Source organism: Neolamprologus brichardi, chromosome 13 (assembly GCF_056152115.1).
Source record: "Neolamprologus brichardi isolate AB-2024 chromosome 13, ASM5615211v1, whole genome shotgun sequence".
NCBI lineage: Eukaryota > Metazoa > Chordata > Actinopteri > Cichliformes > Cichlidae > Neolamprologus > Neolamprologus brichardi.
Window position 1 is genome coordinate 15,600,630 of NC_142116.1, and position 23,900 is coordinate 15,624,529.

Below are 23,900 nucleotides of genomic sequence, written 5' to 3' on the forward strand. Positions count from 1 at the left end.
TTCCTGCCATGCAAACACACCAAAAATGCTTCTCCTACACCTGAACCTTTCATTTCTCTTTTCACCTGCGGGCGACGGGTTAAAATGAAACACGTTAGCCAAAAGACTGCGTTTAATATCGTTACACAGAAGCAACAGTGATATAATGCTAAAATGGCACAAAGCAGCATTGCTTCACTTGTGATCTTAACAGAAAGCTGCATGCATTTCTTCACACAAAAGCAAACAGCACGCAGAGGAAGTATAAATAATTCCTCTAAGTCTTCCCATCACAGGACAGCGTCTTCAGAGATCTGTTATTTTGCCAATGAACAAAAGACTACAGCAAACAGAAACTCCTCAGACAGTTTCAAATCTCTCCAACTCTGCTCGTTTGTAGTGTTAGATTCTTTGATGTATTTTACACCAGTGAGATGCATCTCAATTTACTTTTTTACACCACATCTACCTAAGGCGTGCAACCTTGGATCTGCGCATCTTCTTGCTCTTCCACTTCTGTGCGCTGATGATGGACGAAGGATAGCTCTGTCCTCCGCCCACCTACAACAATCCCCATTTTAAGGTCCAACCTCATTTGGCTCCCGGACAAATACAGTCCACAGCAGCGGAAGGCGATTTGCATTTAAAGGCTGTTCATCTTACACACCTCCTTCCTGCAGTTCACTGAAATGAACATTTGCATTTTGAATGCCTTAAAAATGTTCAAACTTGAAAGCTGGAAATCTAAACCACAAGGCAAAACTAGGAAATTAAGTTATTTTAAAAATTAGAAGCTATAACAGCCTGTAATGACAAAGAAAAAGACCAGAATTGTTCGTGGTTAGAGTCAAGGTCAGTGCTAAAGAGGAAAATGAAGTCATTAGGTCCAAAACTCCACAGAGTGAACGATGAGTAGAAGAAGCGAATCAAACAGCTCCTAGTTTTACGCACAACTGCTACAGGCGTTGCATCAGGAAGCATTTTTAGGTTCAAATGGCCTGGTCTTTCAAGGGCCGGGGGATAATACACTGTTTGCTCTACTGCCCCCTGCTGACTATACCTTTACAGCACTACTTCTCTTGGGGTCTGATTAGTAACACCAGTCATGGTAAAAATGCCACTTTCTTGGAAAGATCCGTGTTAATTGGCACAAATTATTGGGATTCGAGGGACATTGGAGACAAACATCAGTTGGTTTAGTTTAAAGTAGATTGAAATTTCTTTGGCAGAACTGCTCAATTAAAACACGACAACCACAATCATCCATCCAAACACAGCCTCGCTAAATTATTTCTCTTTTTAAAGCTCACAGTTCTGGAAATATTTAAATTCAGTTACATATTATTACTTCAGCCATGATTAAAGGGGTTACTGAATTTGACTACAACATTTTTGGGCCTAACCATTCACTGTGGCTCAGGAGGATGAGCAGGTCATCTACTAATTGGAAGGTTGGTGGTTCAGTCCCTAACTGCTCCAGTCTGCAGTGTGAACCCCGACTAGCTCACAGGACGTTCATCTGTGTGTGAATTTTTGATAGAAAGCACTTAGATTCTTAGATGAATGAGAAAAAGAGCTGGGAAGACTCAAGTAGAGCAAAAAAACACTGTATAAGAACCAGTCCATTTACCATGTACAATGGCAGTTTATTAGAAACACCAATGACTTTGATCTCAGTGCCAGTACACAGACTTTTCGGCCTCTTCACTAAGCTTTACTGAAAATCAACCAGGTGCTTTTTGCATAATCTTGCCATGGAAGTCAAATTATTGTAATGGACAGCAAGTGTGCTTTGTACTAGAGTGAATATTATTGTTATTCAAGTGAATCTTTCATATTAATTTGACCTGTTGTGTGGCTACTTCAAAAGCAGCACATTATATCGCTGTTTTTGTTTGGATTCAATTAATCGGAAGTGTAGCAACCAAACATTGTTACTAATTTCCCTAAAATTGCTGGCAAATTAAGTCATTTGTGGAGCAAAACTAACAGGAAAATTACACATAACCTCACCATAATAGGACCAGTATGAGCAGTGCAAAGCAAAGCCAATCAGATATTTCAACATAATTACAGAACTGGTGCCAACTTCCCTACAAGACATATGAGATGTGACAGTCCAATTTTCACACTGACTGCTGCTACAATGTAAGAAGGCCAAATTTATTATGCTCCTTCGTTGAAATCTAAAACATCCCCAACCCAACCCTGGCTGACGCCTCAGCTGTCTCGACTGAGGCTAAACGCAGCCTTCACATCTGTCCACCTCATCGTCGTGTCCGACGCATCTGTCGCGGTCCTTGATTGACAGTGAAGCGCTGGCTTCACATTCCAACTAGCCCGCTGCTCATCTACGCATTGCTCGGTTTCGGCTCCATATGGGCCAATCTCCTTACGGTATCGCTCGGGATTGTTCACTTTCTCACACATCTGTAAGGATCTCACGACGGGCCCGCGGCAAGCTGTTGTGACTTGTTTCAGATCATTTTTATGACAGTACGAGACAGCACAAGGATGACAAAAAACGGCTGAGAGGAGTATCGTTGCACGAAAGAAAGCGGAGCCGTATTTTAAAAACAACAGCGTTGTGTTTACATAGCACAGATCTGAGTGGCTCAACCCCCCCCCCCCCCCCCCCCCTTCACTCCCCAGAGGGCTGCTTGAACTGTTAAAGCAACAATGTCACACTCCAAAAATGTTGCACTCCGTGACCGCTGCTGCTCACATTAAGTAGGAGAGTGTAGAGCCGAGGCTTACATGAGCCACTGAATGAGCAGCCTCCCCAGGACAGAGGTTGTCTCAGAGAAAGAAAACTGCACAGCAAATCAAACCATAACTATTAGGCCAGAAATGATCCACTTCACCTCGGGTTAGGAGGAGAGAGACACAGAGAAAGATGGAGCGAGGCTTGCAGAGGAGCAGACTGCCTTTTACAGGCTGTCTTTTGAAGTGATAAGCATGAAGTCAAAATCCCATCGCTCCCAGCCGGCCCACACTCCAACCTTCGCTTTTTCTGCATTTCCATCTCCCACGGCTGGCATCTGAAACACATTTCACCATTTCCCATCCTTTTCTACGTTTTTTTTCTTTCTGCATTTTTCCAGCAGCTCACCGTTTACTCAAACCTTTCAATCACTTCTCCCGTCCCACTCCGCCCTATCAATATTTGTCCGGTCAGCTCTCTGCCTGTGCAAAGACAAGTGCAAGCAAATATTTTGTGGGAAAAAGCAGCATTTCCACCTGAAATGATTACACGCTTTCTTCCTGATGACATGCTTTGGCTTTTAAAGCATCTCTCCTTGGCTTGTTCCATCATAAGCTTGCCCTTAATTGCAGACCTGACCTCAGGAGTGTTACACAGTGACATCACAAAATGACTTTTAGTGTGGTTTGCAGTCAATCGGTGAGCGATAATCCTTACTTTATGCTTGAATGCACTTATTTTGCAGATTTCAGGTATGTAAGAATTTATAATGGATTTATGTGGAACTCCAGGGAGAAGCAGTGATAACATTTTTATAAAAACACCTTTTATATTCTTTGCATTCAGCATTCCTGCTGTTTGTTCACCAGTTATTTACCTCCCCCGGGTGATTGGCAGCTGGCTTTACCTTTTTTTGGAACTCAGTGTATTTTGAGTGGTCAACAGGATCAATCCAGCAGATCCCCATCCATCAGCTAATAACACACCATTGTCCTTGCTGTCATGAGATCTCTTTGTACATGACGCATGGGCTTCAAATTTCACTTTTGTAGTTGGGCTTTGTTCCCCTAAGTGCAAGTCACATAGCACAGATGCACAAAGATAATATTTTCAGGACGAGCTCAACAGGTTTTTTGCCAATCCAAGAGGAAAAACCATTTAGCCATGCCCAGATCAGCTCACTTCCTGGATTCACCGTGCACAGCCTGAAATGCAGCAGAATCTGTTCGACGGTTTCTGACAAATCCAACAACAACAACAAAATAAACGTTAAAAAAAAAGTCGCACACTCAAGACTTTTGCCGTCTCGTAATTTAGTCATATTGCAAGACATTGCTGCATAACAAAACTGCAGATTTTCTCTTTACTTCTGGGTGTCTGTGGTTGCGTGAGAAGCATATAAATAAACAACAAGCTGTGACTTCAGTGGGTGCTGCCTGTTAGTTTGGGCTCTGCACAGACACCTCACCTAACAAATATCACTGATGTCCTGTAGATGCGGCAGAGCCTTTTATTCTTTGGCTGTACACATCCCGTATCAGTTTCCCCCATTACATTACTTACCATTGCCCCTCCTCATCAAAGCTGACTGTCAGTTTGCTTGTTGAACATCACTCACTCACATAAGGATCCCTGTACTACTGCAGCCAGGGACTACCAGTCAACAAAGAAGTAAGCAGTGATTGCCTAAAGTACACAAGTCTTTACAAAAACTTTCCCGCACATTACTGTTCCGGTGCATGTGCAGCAACAGAGCTTTTATGCGTCATTTAAGAGCGCCAACTATAAATTGGATAAAAGCAGCTTAGAGAAAGTTCAACGCGATGCAAGACAAAAAGACAAAACCAAAGAGTTTCAGGTAGCAGCTCGCCAACGTCCTTGCCAGGTTGTTTCTATGGTGATGACATATTCTCTTCCCCCATGTTTGTCTTGTCTCTGTACCCTGAGATTTTCGTGTTTCACATACAGCACCATTGTAATCTATTAGCGAGCCTGAGGGAGGCCACGGCCCTGAAAGAGATAGGACGGAAGGAGAAGAAAAAAATGCGTTCGTTCATGCAAGGATTGAAAAGACGCCACCTGATTGCTGTCAGCCCTGGCAACGTGACCCCAGGCGAGGGATAGTGGAGCAGCCACCTGGCCTGTGCGGAAGGTGCCGTGAGTTGAAATAAACGCATCAATCACAGTGACAGAGGACTGACAGCAACTATCCACAGCTCCTGCTCTTACAAATAGGCTTCACCTCGATTTCACGGGGAAGACATTCTTTCTGGTTTTGGCTGCTCTTCAGATCGGCAACAGGGGACACTAGTATAGAGGGTGGATGTATCGGGTGCGCTGCCTGAATACTCATTGAAGTAAGTGGGAAAGCACGGCGCTCTCCTAGCACACACGGCTTTTGACAGCTCCGACAGAAGCAGAGCTGAGGCATGTCTGTGGCGAACGGCAAACTATTTCTCCACGTTCTGCCCGTGCTGCTTCACTCCTGCCGATAGTACTCTTATTCAGTCTTTGCTCCGTTTCTACGGCAACGACAGGCTCTCGCTCTCTTCACGCTGTTTACAACAGACCATAATTGTGCTCTTTTTCACCTTATCTCTTTATACTCTCACCTGGCCCCTCTCACTGTGATTGCACGGCGCACTCTACCTTTACTCATTTCTCCTCTCGGTAGATGGAGGTGAATGTTAATGTGAGGCCGCAGTCCTCTGCACTCTGCAGCACTTACTGAAAACCTCATCTGGACACCGGGTGCTAGTGCATTCATGCAGCAGCACCATCCAAAGGCTAAGGGGAGAGAAGAGGAGCACTGTGCACACAATTTCATGGGTTCAAGAGTAGCGTACGACCCGTGCTACATGTCATTACGTCTCGCACTGCCCGTTATCTTCATCGGTTACTCTCTTGTCTTGAAGTAGTCTAGCGGCGCACAAGCGTATTCGCTTCACAGGGTCAAAGAATAACATTCGTCTCAAACTATACATAATTTACATAAAATTGTCTACAAGTAAAACACTTGTAGACAGAGTTCCTCTCTCGAAACAAGCCGTGTGACATGTTGAGATATTTTGTGCTTGGCTGCTGAAAATGAAAGAAAATGTGCTGTTGAGACTTCCAAGCAACAAACATCTGGTTTCCACTCCACCTAAGGGAAGTGTTTGCGGATGTTTTCTCCCTCGCTTTTTTGTAGCATAATAGCACAGCCCCCTGCAGTAAAACATAATAGGGAAACTCAGCAGATGATTTAAATGCCCACGGTGAAAAAGCCTGACAGACTTCCACTCATCTGTTCATCACGAGACTCAAAGATATGGTTTTCTTTGGAAATTATATGGCAATGTAACATAAATGACTTCACAGATTTACAAAATGTAACAGACAGGTGAGCAATAATACATCCTGAGGATGATCATTCGGAGTGAAAAGAGAATTTCTATAATTGATTCAAGTGTTAACTTATGTATAACTCTGGGCCCCACAAGCAGTCTTGTCAAACAGTTAGAATCATTTCAACCCTCATTGTGAAGCTTGCTTTAGTTTTGCAAGAAAATAAGTTCTGCATCAAGCTTAAGGGTGCATTATTTTCTTAATTCTTATTTAAGTAGGTACAACTCCCATAACATAAATAAAATGTAAAAAATATCGACATACTACCCCTCAGCCCTCGAATAGACACACCTATGGTACGGTATGGTATGGTAATTTTAAAATTCTAGATGACTTCCTTTGTCAGTTTTTGAATTCACAGGATTTTCAAAAAACTTGAACTTCACTGAGATTTTATTGAGGTTTTTTGTAGACAAACCCTTCTATCCTATCTATGGTATCAATTTGAAGCACCTACATCACCATGTTGTCAAGTTATTGCTTTCACAAACTTGGTGTCCACTGGCCCACCCGGCGTGGTGACAACAATACCACATAAGCCTCTTATGGCTGCATGGTAAACATTTTGCTCACTATCTGCTATACAGAGAGGCCTCTCTGCTAGAAAGAAGTATACAGGACTGATATTAGCCTCCTAGCTTGCTTACAGCATCATAATGCTTTCAGTCTGTTTGGTGCGATGGCACATAAGAGGTCAAACCCGATCACCAAGGCACAGCATAATAACTGTAAGTAATCTAAATGTCTTGATAACCGTGAGTCTAAGTGTTTAACTTACTCGTGTTATGTGAAACTAGAATGAGAGCACCTTAGTTGTCCAGCCCTAAACTCAATATTTTAAAATGCGCTATATTTTTGTGCTGTTGTGGGTTTTAAAAATATTTCATCAGCCTAAAAAGAGACTGTACCAGCTTCCTCTAAAATGACTTTCTTACCTCACAGCTGGTCCAACATATGGTAAAGCTTAAAGCTACTTGATGTTCAGTATGGCTAAGCTTTCAATCCAAACTACTATAGATACAAATGATTGCTGTCACATCTTGTGCTAGATAATATTTTAGAGGAACCAGGCTTGCAAGGCTCCTTGCTGCCGCTAGCGTCCTGGATAGTGAATCCGACTTCACCCACCCACCACAACACCCCTGAACATCAATAAATTTACACATTACACAACTGTACTGTGCCCACTTGCAGGAGCCTGTGCAGGATTTAGTGGCAACTTGTGTGAGGCTGCTGCTACCACCAGCTGAAGTCATCCAGCAGCACCCCTCCCATTCTTATGTTGTTGAAGAATATGCAGTTTTCTGTTACGCCACTATAAAAAGCCTCGCATTTTAAAAACCTGGTGGTGGAGCGGGCCAGCTTCTATGATGGGGACAGAATCCTTATGGAGATATAAAGGGTTCATTCAAAGCCAATAAGAACACAATGATTTTAGTTATAGGTGATTGTTTCACTAATACACAGTGAGTCGTTAAAAGAGGGAGAAATCTGCTTCCAATGTAACTTAAAAAAAAAATTAAATAAGCTACAAACTTCTTTCATATAAACACGCTGAGCAAAAGCACAGAACCTGAAAAGACTTGTTACTCTCTGAGCTCCGTTGAGCATGTCAGAAAAAGGAAACAAACCTGTGTTTTTGCTTCAGTAATCGGTACAGACTTAATATAGTCTTTGTTTTCTTCCTCCGTGCCTTTTCAATTCACTTTTAATGAAAACAGCTGTGAACCACCACCCTGCATGTTACAGTACAAAAGTAGCTGTTGTTCCATTAAGTTACAGCCTGCACAGATTTCAGATGCACTTTTTGCGAATGTTTGCCGACATGCTGCAATGTGCTTATTTTCTGAAATGACTCCCAGTCAACTGTGGATGATATCATTAAATTAAAAGGTGTCTAAATCCGGCTCTCAAACTGACTCCAAACATACCAATTAGAGTCTCCAGTCTTTGCATGGCTCTCGTGTCTAAAGTATAAACAACCATATTTAAGCGGTCTTATTTTGTTCCATCCTCAAACTTGTCATCAAAGTGACCATTGAATGTGCCATTTAAGGCTCTCAGTAAAGTGGAGACAAACAAAGTCCTGTCAGTCTGCATACACAGTGTACCAGTATTAAACATGTTAAAGGGGGTAGCTCTGGTTTCTGCAACTTGGGAGACACTTTAATGGTTATGAGCATCAGTTCTATTAATAAAATGACATTCTACTCATAAAATTAAGTGTAACAAAATGGAGACAAAATAAATCACTCAGGGGAAACGACCGTCTGCTTCAGCTCAGCTCAGCTATGAGCAGAGATGGGCAGAATCTGATTACTTTTTCAAGTAACGAGTAAAGTAAGGGATTACTATTGCAAAAACGGTAATTAGATTACCGTTACTTTCCCGTAGGAACGCTGCGTTACTGCGTTACTAAAACCGTGATTTTTTTGCGAGAATGTCTCATGACACTGACGTAAGCGAGTGTGACATTGGTGACAACAGCTGTGTGCAGATCAACAATAGATAATATATCGAGTGCGGGAGAGAGTATGAGTGTGCAGCGTTTAAAGCGCGGAAGTACTGACCTTACTTTGAGTTTGATTCCATAAAAAGTGACAAAAACATTAGCGTCAGTTGTGCGTGGGAAGAAAACTTCTTTTTACACCGAAAAAAAACCCTAAACAAGCACCGAGTAGCTACGACATAATGGGAAACTCACAGAGAAACTCGCGGATTCTTCCACTGACCGCTGCGGCACACCTGCACCAGGGTAAACCTCCGCCTACATCACTCCTGCTTTACAGGTGAAAATAGAGCAAAAGGACCGCTAGTCTTTGACTTTATTTATTTTCTGCTGTGTTTTACTTGCATCTATTTGAAAGACTGAGTGTAAACACAAAAAATATTTTATTTTATGTGCTGGAATGTGCAGAAAATAGGTTTAAACGTTAAACTAATTTCTTCAAGTCAGAGAATGTTGCATATAATTTAATTTTTGCTTGATGCATAAAGTTAAAAGATTAAAACTGATAAAACAAGTTTAAAAAAAGAGACTTTTCCATTTGATTACATTTTGTATGATGATTATGTAGAAAAAGTAGAATTGAGCTGAAAGATCTATTGCTTTATCACCTATTCAGGTTGTAAATCGTGTTTTTAAAAAGTAACTAAGTAACTAAGTAATTAATTACTTTTGAAAATAAGTAATCAGTAAAGTAACGGGATTAATTTTTTGGGGAAGTAATCAGTAATTAGTTACTGATTACTTTTTTCACGTAACTTGACCAACACTGGCTATGAGAGATTATTACAAATACACTGGATTCAGATGACAATGCCCAATGAGAGGACAAGTTACTCCATTCATACTAAAGTACACGTAAATGTCTGTATCATATTTAATGTCAATCCACCCAATGGTCAGCAATTTCACTCAAAAACAAAGGCAATGACCTCGTGGTTGGGGTAAAAAAAACAGTTCTTTCTCCAAAAACAGATGCTTTTCATGACATACACAGACAAAAAAAACAAATACACTGGCAGGTGGCTGACGGAGGTGGTGAACCTGTGGGTCAGGCTCCCCTGGAGTGCTGCTACCGCAAGCGTGGAGCGGTGTGGATGAGAAAAATAAAGAGCTTTCTATGGGGAAAAATGGATCACTGATGCCCTTTAGCTGAGCTTTAATTCAAATAAAAATTTAATAAAATTATATTGCACTGGAAATGAACTGCATTATGTGTACACTATGGCTAAATATAGTCCATAACTGTGGCTCCCTAGACAACAACAGGAAAGAGTTCACAGTGTGGTCATGGATAAAACCTTGAGATGATTGAAAAAGAGATGGAAGGAGACAGGACGCAGAGGGGAAGCGTTGAGAAGTACAGATGAAGGCATTTAGGGACTCGGGAACTGAAAGAAAATGAAGCCTTGGTAGTACGAGTCTATTGTGCATTTGTGCCTACGGGAGTTCATGAAATAAACCTCCCCTCTGGCGGACCGACCACTGGGAATCCGATTACCATCTTACCAAGGAAAGAAAGTATTTCTGCCCACTATATCTTTCTTTCCGCTCACAAGAGACTTATTATACACCTGTGTGTCCACCACATTGTGACAGAACTGAGAGTCCTGTGAGACTTTCATTACACACCTGGGGTACGACGCCCCACATGAATAGCATACATCAGGAAGCGATTGCGTGCCAGACGTCACGCTGCAGTGATAGAAACATCTGCAGTGTCTCCCAAAGAAGATGAATTTGTTTACTGTGGGAGAGCTCAGAGAGCGTCCACCATTGATCTGGCTGGCGGTGTTGGCTGAGTGTTTGGGGGCTGTTCGAGTCAGGAGAGTCAAGTCAGCATGTCACAGACAATTAACGGCGTCCTCAGAAAACCCCACGGAGACCCTTTCCAGGGAACACAGGAGCAACAGAAGGGCCCGGATGGGAAACAGAGCACAGGCCGAGGAGGCAGCAGCATCTCAAAGGGGGAAAGGGACCAGTGGATTGAGCCTTTCATGTGGTGATTTCATGACTCCCTCCTGGAAATAATTTTATCTGTGTTTTTTTTTTTTTTATTCATCTTTGTCTTTCTCTGCTTATCTGCTGCCACTTCAGTTATGCTGCTCTGCATTGCAAACCACAGTCATTTCTTCAACAGAGATATTGAAAAATCTGAGGGGGGAAAAAGCACCTTTGTATCTAGGTGCAAAAATTAAATTGGTTTCCTAAAATTTATTCCAGCAAAGTGTCTAATTTGCAGCTGAGAGTTTTTTCCCCTCCCCTTCGGACTAGGTGGATTTTCTGTCCCTGCAGTGAGTGACGGGCTGAACAAATTTCCACAGGTGACTAGGTTAATAGCTATACATCTGTCCACTTAGGATAGAGAACATCCCACAGAATATGCAAATTACGATATCATGAAATTATGTTGTTCCTAAGAGGACTCCCAGTGTAAGTGCAGCTTAATGTATACATACATTTACTGACTGATTGCCCTTTTTTGTAGCAAAGTGTTAATTTCGAGCTTTGAAACCGTGCCTATATGGGGTGTGAGAGACTACGGGTGGTGGAAGGCAATGAGGCATGGGATAATTAGAAGAGATTGTGTCCCCTTAACCACTTTTTCCTCTAATAGCTGCCCTTCTGAAACGCTCACCCTAACACCGGAGACAAAGAAAAATCTCTTTGCATTCTGTTTTAGTGGTGCATATTATGCCATGTCTACTAGCACACACAGCAGCTCGGGGGACTGTAATTATTTCCTGCCATTTCTCTTGAAGTCTATTTTCTTCTGCTACGGGTCGGCTATAATCACATATATAAAACTTAATATAGCACAGACTGTTGCGGCTACCAAAAGAGAGCAAAATCACCCATGGAGCCATCATAGGGGCTAATGAAATTAAATCTTTAACAAGGTGAAGCAAAGTCCTTTCTCACAGCAGTCAAGGCCCTCAAAGGCTCAGCTGTCATGTCGACTCTTCCACATTTAATTAAGTTTTTTAACACTTCAGCCTCAAGTGGCTCCGTGCAGCCGGGAGCCTTTGGGAGACCCCTGCAAGACCTGCACAGACTGGAGAGAACAACAACACCAGCTGCCGCCGCGTGTACCTGCATCCGGAGCGCACGTCCTCAAAAGTGCTTCCAGTAAGACCGAATCAAATATAGAGAGAAGAGCTTTACAGAAAACTGCAAATACAGCGTGGGTAGGAAATCCTCCAAGTTTGTCCTGAAAAGTCTTTATTTTTTAATAGAAAAGTGCTAAATGACAAAGTTAATTACAGCCTTATGGGTGTAACACTTCCTAGTCTTACGTCTTTCAGTTTCCATCAGTCACATTTTGTATGAGGCTAAAGGTAGGATGCAGAGTTTCTTGAATTCCTCCAGCGTTATATGTAAAGTAGGTTAGTTTGCTGACACATAGCATTCATACCTTTATGAAAACTGCTGCCAGAATAGAGAGAATGCCATTTGCCTGTGTGTTATCTTCTCTCCCCAGATCCTGCTTTATGCACAGGCAAGGGCACCAGTTTGGCCTCAGAACATCTACACCAGGATGATGTGCGCAAGTAAGATAGGCAAGCAGAGAAATGATGTGCACACGTTTGTATTTGTGTTACATATGCATAGAGTGTAGGTGCACATGGTTGGTTAGAGATACATCAAAGATAAAACACAATTACGGTGAATTACATTCATTTTAAAAATGTGCCTTTGCCCTTGAAATGCTCATTTAAGCAGTCACACTTTCCCACTTGACCAAAGCTGTGTCCAACTAGATGTGACCGCCTCGGCTTTACTCCTAACAGTCGAGTCACACAACATGTAAACATTTCCTTTTCCTGATAATGCAGCATTTCACGCCGAGTTTTCCCAACCCAAAGGCTTTACGGGCAAATATCATGGTATTTCCATTTGTAAGCCCCGGGGCACGGCAATCTGGAGGGGACTGATTTGGACGGTTCTGATCTACCAAATGTTTGGAATATGTTTCTCTGCCTCTGGGCTGAAAAACATATTTTCACTTTTTAAAAAAAATACATTTGTAGAATTTCATTGAACAGTATTTTTTTTCTTTGGAAATGTCTAACAGATATAGTCGTGCTGGGTGTAAACAAGTCTGTCTGCCATGTCAGCTGAAATGCTTCAACCACTAACAAAGTTACGCGAAGCAGTAAGTACATCTCGTCCTGTTCAGGAATAAACAAAATCAAATTAAATTAATAGATTTAAAATTGTTCTGTGGAAAAGGAAACAAGGAGCAAAACACAAGACAAAATTTGATCCTTTATGACTTTTGGAGAAATTACTTCTTGTAGGCATTTTGCTCATTGGTTTGCTGAAATTTCTGGCCGCTCTTCAATGCAACAGTCTTTCAGTTACAAGATGTTTGAGGATATTGTTAGTTTCAAGTCTCCTCGCAACTTTTTAGAATTGGATTTAAACAGTAGAATCTACCAGAGCTAGATGTGACTGATACATAAACACACAGAAGACTGTAGTTAGATTAAAAAAAAGCATAAATGACTGCAGGGCTGAATGGTTCATGGCTGGCAGAGTGTGTGAGTGGACATGTGGAGAGCTGGGTGGGTTGCTGGCTGTGAAGAGCAGTGGGGGCACTGTAGCTGAACTAAGCAGAGAGCCCAGAGTGTGGCGAAATAATCCAAGTAAATAAAGAGTGAAATCAGCCAAATCGGCTGCTGTGCTCCGGATTTGACTGACGAGGTAGTGCAGGGCAGCGGACTGAGGTGGAGCAGAGTGGATGACGGGTGAGAGAGACGCTGCAGGTGGGGTGAAGAGGACTTTTTAGCCAACTGTGAGGTCAGTTTTGAAATCCGCGCAGTGATCGGCTCACGGTGAGCGCTCCCTTTTGATACCTTCTTTATTTTAGGGCTACTAATACCACCAGTCATCCAACTTTTCCATAATGATGTTCTTTGACAATAATAAAGTTATAAGTGAATTCTAATAAACATTTTAATGAAATAAATCATTTGCAATGTTAAGAAATCCCCTAAAATGTAATCGTAAATACTCGTTTTGTCAAATCTTACTTGTAATTGGAAACGTGGTGAAAATGAATTCATTACGCCCAAATATTTGTGTCCATTTGAATAGTTTTGTGCTTATGCAGAGCTTATTTAAAAGTATGCAATCTGTGCATCCCTCAAACACCCCCCACCCCCCCCCCACCCCCACCCCCACCTGTATACTGTAGGTCACCGCAAATGGAGGAAGCACCACAAACCAAAAATAGAGTTATAATGAAAAGCACAGACAGTGTCTGTATTGGACACTTTGTAATTCTTTTTTAAACACTCTGTTTCACTTCAGCTCTTTGTAGCTTTGCTTTTCGCGGTGGCTGACTGATGGACTAACAATAGCGCGAGAAGAGTAGCCACAGACTTGTATACGGGTTCTGCACAAGACCAGCATACATGCATTAAAAAGCCATTATGTGTTCATTAGCAGATGGACAGATATCGGTCTATCTGCTCTGCTCTTTTTGAAAACGTAAGCCTTACATTTGAACCACATCTATCTGACTCTTGATATAAGCATCTTGACACTAACATTTTCGCTCTAGAGGCAAGTCCCAAACAAACTGGCAGATGACAGAAATCTACACCACTTGTAGATAATTTTCCTTAGAGTGAAATGTTTTAAATCCCCTGCCAGACTGAAACACACCCTCAACCTTTTTTTTCCCTTGAAGTCTTTAAAGAAGCCTTTAGATCGTGCCACGATAGCCCCCCCACACACACTTCATTAGCAAAGAGATATACAGCAACTCAGTTTTAGATATTTAAATAAGACAAGTTGCTCCTGTCATTCTCTGTGGCATCAAATCTGCACATGAAAGTGTGATAAATGTAGGGATGTGCTTCATTTTTGTCATGTTAGTGATCTTTTTTCTTTATTTAAAATACTGTGGAACACATCCAAAATAATGTACGAACCGGCGGACAAACGCCATTAAACCTGAGGAACAAAACCAATTTCTGCTACAACAACAACAACAACTGCTTCATTATGACAGCAAAGACAGACACATTAAATGGTCCCAGTCTATCCCGGAGGCTTTGTTAAGTTTTTGCCGCGGTGGTCAGTGTTTGATCTTGGTCTACAAAGCCCGACAATGCTCCATCAGTGCCCAGGAGCGCCACGGCGGCAGCTGTTATCGTACCGCCAAACATCAGAGGAGAAACAGTCCTCTCTGTCCTTGACTCCGGCACACACTTATTGAAGGAAAAAGCCTCCAGCGCTCTCTGTGCTTTCATAAAAAATAAATGCGGCATCAAAAAGGGCAGGTATCGAGTATCACAGTGTTTGGTGTATGCACAGTCACAGAAGCCACTGAATATAATACTAGTGTTATTGAGATCCCATATGTCTGCATTATTATCAAGTATGACAATTAGAGACACAGCTGCACCTCCTGAGGCTTCCCTTCTCTGTTCATGCGGCATGATGTTGTGATTTACTATACAATATAAACAGGCAGCAAGTCACCCTGCAGATGGAGCCACGATAATTAGCAAGCAAACACAGATAGCTAAGTACACATTCCCCACATCACAAATAGCCGAGTCGGTTTGCTTTTCTCCATCCTTACCTGGCAACATGTTCCAGAGCTTTACTTTATTGTCACCTCATGAATAATCCATTTGCTGCAGAGCTTATCAAAAAACCCCAGACTCAAACAAATCTGACCGTTTTTTTGCAAAGGCTGAGAACTTTCTTTCACCCACCCCTCCAAGTAATAAAACTTCCGTAAGTCGTTTGATGCTCTTATTAAAATATTTTTAAACCTCAATTTATCTTCCCAAACATGAATTCTCAAGTGAAGGACTCGAGCGTGTAGACAAAGCGCCCGCGAGCACACCGCCAAAGAGAATTTCGAAGAAGACGAACTTGAGCGGAGCTGGAGGAGCTAGGCCGAAGAGGGGCCAGCAACAGTTACAAGATGTGTTGCTCTCCGAAGGAGCAGCTGACTAACTCTGAATCCTAAGCAGAGGAAAGTTGTGCGTTTTCTTTTTCCTCGAGGCGCTAAAAGACCAGTTGTGTTGTCTGAGAGGGCCAGATGGGTCTGCGCTCTGTGACTAAAGTCCGGGCACACGCACACACCTCCAGGACCCTCAAGCTCATCAGCATTCACAGTAAACGCTTGCTGTTTCCCCCCTTTTCTCTTGTCCTACACTCATTTTCTCCTTTTTCCTCTCTGCTGATGGCTCCATGGGGAGGACTGGAATCGTTACTGTTTATCCAGTTATTCCTCAAGGGGGTAAAAAAAAAGAAAGAAAAGAAAGACAAGGAAGCTCAGCCAGCAGGACACAAACACTCAGAGACTGAGAGAGAGAAACCGAGTGAGAGGCTAAGCAGAGACAAAGCTTGGACCTTTACACTGTTAGCAAACATTGCAGTAGGGAAACCAAACACCGCCACCCAGACAGCATAAAGCTTAAGGTTTCACTTTTATTCCCAACAGACTGAAGCAACCTTCCTACAACTGCTCTCAGATTTAAACCCTTCAATCCCGTTTCACATGGATCCTGCAAAAAAGGTTTCCAAGCTCCACAAACGCGTTTCCTGCCTAAACAACAGGATGATGTCAAATAGTTAATTTCAGTTCACTTTCACTTCTGCAATGACTCTTAAGTTTCATTACCAATACAGACCGGGCGCATCACTGGATCAGTCAGTAATATGTGTGTGCATGCAGGGAAAAAATACAGGAAACGTGTTGGGAACACCTGCGCTGCTGCAGTTCGCGAAGCTCTAAAAGAGGGTGAGGAGAAAGAGAGGGTCACCCACATATCGTCGTAGTGCCTCGCTTTGTTCTCGTGCTGAGAGCACTTCAGCGTGCTGTTTGATAAATGCTGAAGTACGCGGAGAGAAAGTAGCAGAAGAAAGATAAAGTCCGTGCAAGACTGAATGTGGCCACAGCTGTACTGCAGGTTTTCTTTTTTATTACTGATAAACATGATGAAAAACCTCATTTAAAAAGAAGCCCGATGCTTCAAAAAGCACAAAGAGTAATATTTAGTCAGAACCTTGAAATCAGGCAGACACTAATCGTCGTCTCTGAAGCTCATATTTTCACAAATCTTTGCGTTTTCAGATTAGAAATTTGTGGTTAAAATCTTCTTGACCATTAAAAATTCAGATTAAAAGCAGCAAAATATAAAAAGATACGAGTGTTCCGAGTTGGTGATTCGACTCAAATATTTTGCAAAAAAAACAAACGGCGAACAATTCGCAAACACAAAGAATAAATTCTGCATGTGCTGCAGCACCTTAAACTGCAAAACCGGATGGCCTAAAGGTGGTTTCAGGCACAAATGGAAAAAAGCAGCCCGAGCTTTGACATCAGATGACAAATCTCAGTTCAACCCACAGGCAGCAGAAATAATTTGTTTGTGAGGGAAATGTAATGAAGAATTTACGTTTCTGTGCTTAGATTGCCGCCCCCGCCATTAACAAAAAAATAATTAACTTTCTGATTGTTCTGTGACAGGACACCTGGGATAACGTTCTCTACTTCCCACCTTCGCACATTTTATCTTCCGCTCTCGTCACACAGAATTAAAACCGTTTTGCTTTTGTCTGGGCTCAAGCTGACATTTCTGCCAATCTTCCTCCGAGGCATTTCACTAAGTTGTTTTACAACATTTCCACCCTGTTGAGCCCAGTTTGAAGCAATGACGCAGTAAAAATGGAGGAAAAAAAAGGAAAAGAGATTAGAATAATTAAGTTTTAAGCCATCTGGAGAATTTTCTTCCTGTGGGGGTTTGAGTGACAGTAAATACAGTATAGCTTAAAGTGGCATTACACAGAAACACTCGACTCAGGCTTTGGGAACGACTACAAAACAAAAGCTGCAACAATATAACCGAGGCTTTGTTTGCTCTGGGAAAATGTGAGGGAACTATTTTTTCCCCCCACAGTGCAAAAAAATAAAAAACAGACTTTTTGAAGAGATGTGTGGCTCTCAGAGGCTGTTAGGTTAGGAGTAATGAACCTATGAAACAGCACTGCACATTAAGACGTTTATGACGACAGTGCCGATGCTGAGGTTTGGTGATATTTAACAAAGTTTTGAGAAAATGGTTTGAGTCATAAAAATTTAAGGGCTAGGCTTGGGTTTGTAACAAGGGGGGGAAAATGTGGCCATCAACGGGAAACTGAAAACAAACAGCACTGTTACTTCCTCCATTACTCCAGACTGACTCATAACTCCTAACAGCCACTTTAGAGTTTTGTCTCCTGATCATAAAAAAGGACAGTTTGGCTTTCTGGTGAAACAAGTCATTCCCCCCCACTTACAGGCCTTGTTAGGGACTTGTCCAGATTTTGGGCAGCAAATATCAAAGGTGTGTTGAATTAGATCTTCCTGCAAGTCCATTCGTCCAGGTAACAAAAACTACAGATAACAATCGTCCCATATCTGTCAGCTGTGTCCCGCCCTTCAGATTTGTGACCCGGTTTATCCCATAAACTCTTCACATACCTGCTTGTCCTTGTCTTTAGCTTTCCCGCTGCCCGACACCCGCGACGAGGTGACATCACGGGGGATGACAGACATTTGGTGCAGTGGCATGTTCATCCCAGCAGAGCCAACCGGGGGGGGGGACGCTCACACACACACTTCCTGTCCCGCTGCCAGAGCAAAGGGCATGTTGGTTTGAACTACGACACCTTGCCAGCACCGCCCCTGCGGAGGACACACATTACATCAAAATTAAATATGAGCATCGTTTTCTGTCGGAGCAGCTGGAGCGATGAAATGCAAATGTGGAATAAGAAGCAAGAAATGACAGCCCTGAAGTGGTACAGCTGCATTTTAAACACTCAAGTGTGTTTTCACCTGGTTTGCTCATTACTCGATTGACTTCTTTAGGGATTCTTCAGGGTTTTTTTTAAGTCTAAGTTGATTAAATTCAAATGCTGACGAGTGTGAGTCTTCGCATTAGAGAGCCAACCTCTAGAGTCTGGCTATTCATGTGTAGATATACCTAGCTCTTTTTATTTATGGTAATGTGGCTTCAGTTACATATGATGTAAGGGAAGAAGGAAGGAAAACAACAGATATCTGCATATGAATGTGCAGCATTTGCTGGCAGATATTTGACACTGGAGGCTCTCTGTTGGTTTAGTTTAGTTAAAGTAGTCGTTTAGGATAGTTTTGTATTTTCTAATTAGCTTTTTTCACATTTTACTTTGACTTTTGCATGTTTCAGTTTAGTTTAGTCAACTGTAAGAATCTTGGTTGTAGGCACCAATCACATTTGGGCACCGCCGAGTTAAAAGCAGATAAAAGGCCCGTGTGGAGACCCTATCGTTAGCTGAGACCTGAGAAAACCTAAAATACTAAGTGCTGATGATGTGTTGATCATAAAATGTAGACTTGGGTTTTGTTTTGTAGATTTATTCTGCATTTATGTGCAAAACTGAGTATGTAGAAGTGTATTCTTAGTGATTATTACAAGGCATCTGTGTATTTTAAAGACATCTATGTTGCTGTATTTGGTGTTTCATTATCAGCTTTATTTTGGTAAACCAACAAAAGTTTGTAAACAAACTTATTTTACTAGTTTACGATTTTAAATCAGAACAAAACAAAAGCATTCCCCATAATCACCTCTGCCGTTCTGACCCGGAGTACAGTGTTAAAGGACCTTCGGACTTTCCTCAAATCTCAAAAGCACAGTCAGCTGCGACTTTCCAAAAGAGAGCCGTCTCTGAACAGCACGAGCGCTGAGTGAGATATATTACCACAAGGGTGATTTCCAAAGTGTAAACCATATCACAGCGGGGGCGTGCATGAATTCACTTTTGTTTTTCCAGAAACCTGGATTCAGACTTTCTGCAGCAGTGACTGGTGGCGAGTCGGTTTCTCTTTCAATCTGATTGAGTCAGAGTCATGAAAGCAGCAGCGTGGGACTGTCCTGTGGAGTTACACAAGAGATTTTACACACGGGTCGTATTAACTTCAGTTAATGCAGCCATCTGTACTCCCACTGACAGCAATTAAGCTGTAGCTCCTTCTCACCACTAGGCTGTATATGTGTGTGTTTGCACGCAGCCCAGCCTGCCATACAAACCCTCAAGCTCCACAGTATGAAAATGACTTGATTAAGACACCAAAAAGCAAGCGGGACAGATGGGAGGTCAGTAAAATGGCAGTAATCAGAAACCAGTGTTGACGGCAGGAGGGGGAAAAGCGGGGAAGTTGGTGGCGACACTCATTCAGGGCTTCGGACTGAGAATGCCACACAGTCTCACTGAGGAGACGATCAGACCATCGCAGCCAGAGCTGTCACTTCAGCTCATCACCGCACTGTATCTGATAAGTACTCAACAAGATGGAGAGGTGATTACGCACCATCAGCAGACGCATCAGCTTCTTGTGCAACAGCTGGCAGTCTCAGCTTGATGTCAGCAGACAGTGTGGGGGAGGGGGGTGTAATAAAGAGGCAGCAGAAAGCACCTCAGCACCCAAAAACAACAACAACCAAAAAAAAAAAACCTACTCTTAAGTGAACTAACAAACAAACTGCAGGCTTGTCTCAGACCCAGTGGGAGAATCAGGGATGCAGTAGAGAGTGCAGAAGTATCACAAACCAGGATGAACACCCTAATCCACAATCGGTCCAAAGTGTAGCCACTCTTTGCCTTAAGACTGTTATAACATCATAGATGAATATCACACAGCATTGATATGGCAATAAAGTGTGCATCATGTCTGCTTTCCTCTTGCTATAACACAGCATTTTGATTTAAACATGCAGGTAGTAATGGTTAATACACCGAATTACCAGAAAATAGCAATGCACACTAATTCAACATGCAGAGAATACATGCATATTCATTGCTTCTTCTCCCCTCTTATGTAGGCGGTATATATCGAAGATGATCATCTTGCACCATATTTAGAATCTCAGAATCACTGATGCCGTCATTACTGTGGGAAACGTGCTGCGACAGTATTATGAGATACTCCTTCTTTCTCCACACGTAATCACTTGTGTAATTGTTTATCCTTGCAGATCCTCTAGAAAAATACATAAATACATTGATTTTTTATAAGCAGTGGCACTGAAAACAATAACTGTATCAGTGGAAACCTGCTTTCGTTTAAAACATCCAAGGCTGTTCCTAATGATCAGTGCAACTGTTTGCAAATTATGCACACTACAAAATGCTTTAATAATACAGCCTTAAATTTGTTTACAGCTTCATAATGGTGCATAATAAACTGTTTATTTTTAACATTTCTGTTGGGTTAAATATACATTTTGACCCTGTTTTTGAAATAAGTGAATTAACAACAAATGCAGATATTTCACCAAAGGCACAAAGAGGCCCTGAGCAATTAGGCGATTACACTCTGATTGATGATTATTAGGACCTGAACCCAGCTGAATACTTAGCTAACCCTTTGAGGTCCACACCAAGAAAAAAGCAATTTCTTATTGACTTGGATGAGTAATAACCACAACCAACATTTTTTTTCAATAGACCCTGTAGTTTTTAAAATATTGATCTCTACCAAATGGTTGAGATGTCACTTCATGGTAAAAGTATGAAATGCAAATACAAGTACAGTAGATAATAAAGTTGAAAAAAATCAAATAAAGGGACAAATTATAATCAAATTAATAACAAAAACTATTCAGGGCATTGGATACAGTTTATTTCTAGTAGCATGCCAGTGATTATTGCTGGTTTTCATTCCATCAAAGGAAACTATTATATCAAACAACAAAATACATATTTTTTTAATCTGCAAATGTGAAAAATGTGCAGCAGCACAAAATACTCACATTCAGGCCACTTCTGATTGAATGCTACTGTGCAAAATCATTTTTGTTTAATAAAATAAAATAAAATAAAAACAGTGCAAATCAAGCACATCTGCTTATGGTTTTGGTCGTTGGGGTCTTAGGGTGTAGAATTTATTCTGTGGTCTTGGAGAGCTGAATCATGGTTGTCCAACTCTAGATGCTGGCTTGTTAACTTGGTTCAGACACAACCAGGTGGAATCCTTTTGAGAGCCATCGGTTTCTGGTCCAGTAGGGCACAGTCCCTCTTGTAGACCAGGTATTCAAGTCAAGGATGTATCCGAACAATGGAATATGCCATCTCCTTAACTTGTAACTTATAACTTGTCTTATACAGGTGTAATAGCATATCAGAAAGCTTAATTCCTCCCATATGCTAATTATATACAGGGATGAGTGATTGACATGGAATGGTGATCTTTGCATTGGACTCTTTGCTCCACCGTTTGACTGATGAAAGAGGCATGAACCCACAGGCATTGTTTAGGTTGACACATTTGGTGTCAAACCATTTTATTGCAATCAGAGCTTCATCAGACCTGTAATCACAGGCTCCATGGCCCTTCTTCATCAGATCTTTGTCTGCCATCAGGGAAGCTCCACCGGTTGAAGTTTGGTCATACAGTACCAATGCACCTGACACCCAAGGAGGTGTGCAAGTTCTGGCCCAAGCTGAAACTTGTGAAGAGCTGAGGTTCTTTTATGGGGTTGTATAGTGTTTTTTATAACGTTGGCCCCTTAGAGGTAGCTTCTGTTCCTTTTCACTGAGGGGAGCATTGAAGAATGTAGATCCCCCTTGATACAGCAGCAAGTCGTGGATGATGGCAGATGAACTTGGCCGAACAATTTAAAGCCCCACTCATCTGGTTTGTTGGCAATATACTGATGGAGAGTGCCAGCCCTGTTGGCTTCATATGAAACCATGACCTCAAACACACTGTGGTTGAATGGATGATATCATGATTATCATGCCACAGGACCATGTGATTTTTAGCCATATAATTGTTTAGTGTCCATATAGTACTTGTTAAACATAAAATTATAATTTTGACAACTTAGTAATATTAATTTACCAGCTACTGTAATTTGATTAAAAGGTAATCAATTGTGATATTTGTGATTTCCACGTGTTATTCTTGATTTTTACAATATTTACTAATATTCGCTCAGAAAGTTACAAAAATAACTTACTGAGGAAATTATTTCAGCATATTCTTGCTGTGCTAACACTTAATGTGATTTATCAACAGCAATGGATAAACAAAATGAGTCTAGTGGTCTGATTTTATGGCAAATAATCAATTTTAATAACATTTAGGTTATGTTAGCATTAACACCATAAAGTGACAAATCAACCGTTTGGTTGACCACTTTAAATTATTAAACATTTAATTCACTTTTTTAATGTTGTCAAGTGAAAAATCTGTTTAGTAAGTCCTCTAACAATATCACATATCAAAAAATTATATCTTCCTACCTTAGTTTAATCAAAAACACTCAAAATATGTTGGATGGTTTTTTGTTTCTGACTTCCTGTTTGGGAGAGGGATAAGAAGAGCTAATCGTTTACATTCACAGTGCCTTCTGGTGGATTTTTTGGGCATTACGGATGTAAACCAATTGGTAGAAAAGACTCAATAAGGTAGATCTAGTTCAGTGAAAGCCTCGGTTAGATATAGGGCCTGAAAATGTGCTCTACCAATTGGTCGAGCAGAACGCTAAAGGGCTAGTCTGGGTTTGCTTTAGACAGCAGCCCGCCCACTCTCACCATCATCAATACACAACAGCAGATTTTCAAAAACTTTGAAAAACTATGCCAAGGAGCGCTGAAGCTCTTCTGTAAGTTTGTCCCAGTTTTTCCTTTTATGTAACATCCATCTCTACACAACCCTGCAGAGGTTTCTCATTGTGGTGCGTTTATACAGTAGCAAGGTCAACTCAATACCACAACGAGGGAGGGGAGGGGAGTGGGGTGCAGAGAAGAAACGGTGCCACACAAAGATGTTCATCTTTGTCGCGAACTGCTGATTCACATACCACTGAAAATAAAAGAGTCTGTTTTGTTGTGAAACACAAAAGCGCAGCCGAGTCTCCCAGAAGAAGAAGAAAACAAAACAACGCGCATTTATATTCGACAATTCAGTGCACCATTTACCAAGCTATTGCAGAAAGCCGTGTGTCCTCAACCATATTTAGATGTCAGGGTGGTTTTTCGGCCACCGAGTCTACGTGGACATAATTTCTTCAACTGATGGCATTTTTTACAGAGGTGCTACGCTACCGCAGTTGTTAAATGTTAAATGTTTTATTAACCAAACTTCAGCTCTTGAGTCCTTTCCCTTCCCTCACCATCAATCTTGATTACATTAAAAAGACAACGGACTCGGATGCAAAAACAGTAAATAATTTATTCCCTAGTGTGAGCGAAGAACGAAAGGTCACTTTGACGGGCACAAAGCCCTCAGAGTCATATTGCACCTGTGTGCATGAGGCTAAT

The 23,900-nt window shown here is 41.6% G+C and overlaps 1 protein-coding gene across 4 annotated transcripts in view; it reads right to left on the reverse strand.

The window, feature by feature from the left end:
• Nucleotides 1-23,900, reverse strand: part of marchf8 (membrane-associated ring finger (C3HC4) 8) — a 92,236-nt gene that overhangs the window by 47,714 nt on the left and 20,622 nt on the right. For all 4 annotated transcript variants that reach the window (XM_087850228.1, XM_006783874.3, XM_006783876.3 and 1 more), the window contains exon 2: nt 18,070-18,273. In XM_087850228.1, the coding sequence (XP_087706354.1) occupies nt 18,070-18,165 (96 nt within the window). In that variant the 5' untranslated portion in view covers nt 18,166-18,273. The remainder of the gene's footprint in view (nt 1-18,069; nt 18,274-23,900) is intronic.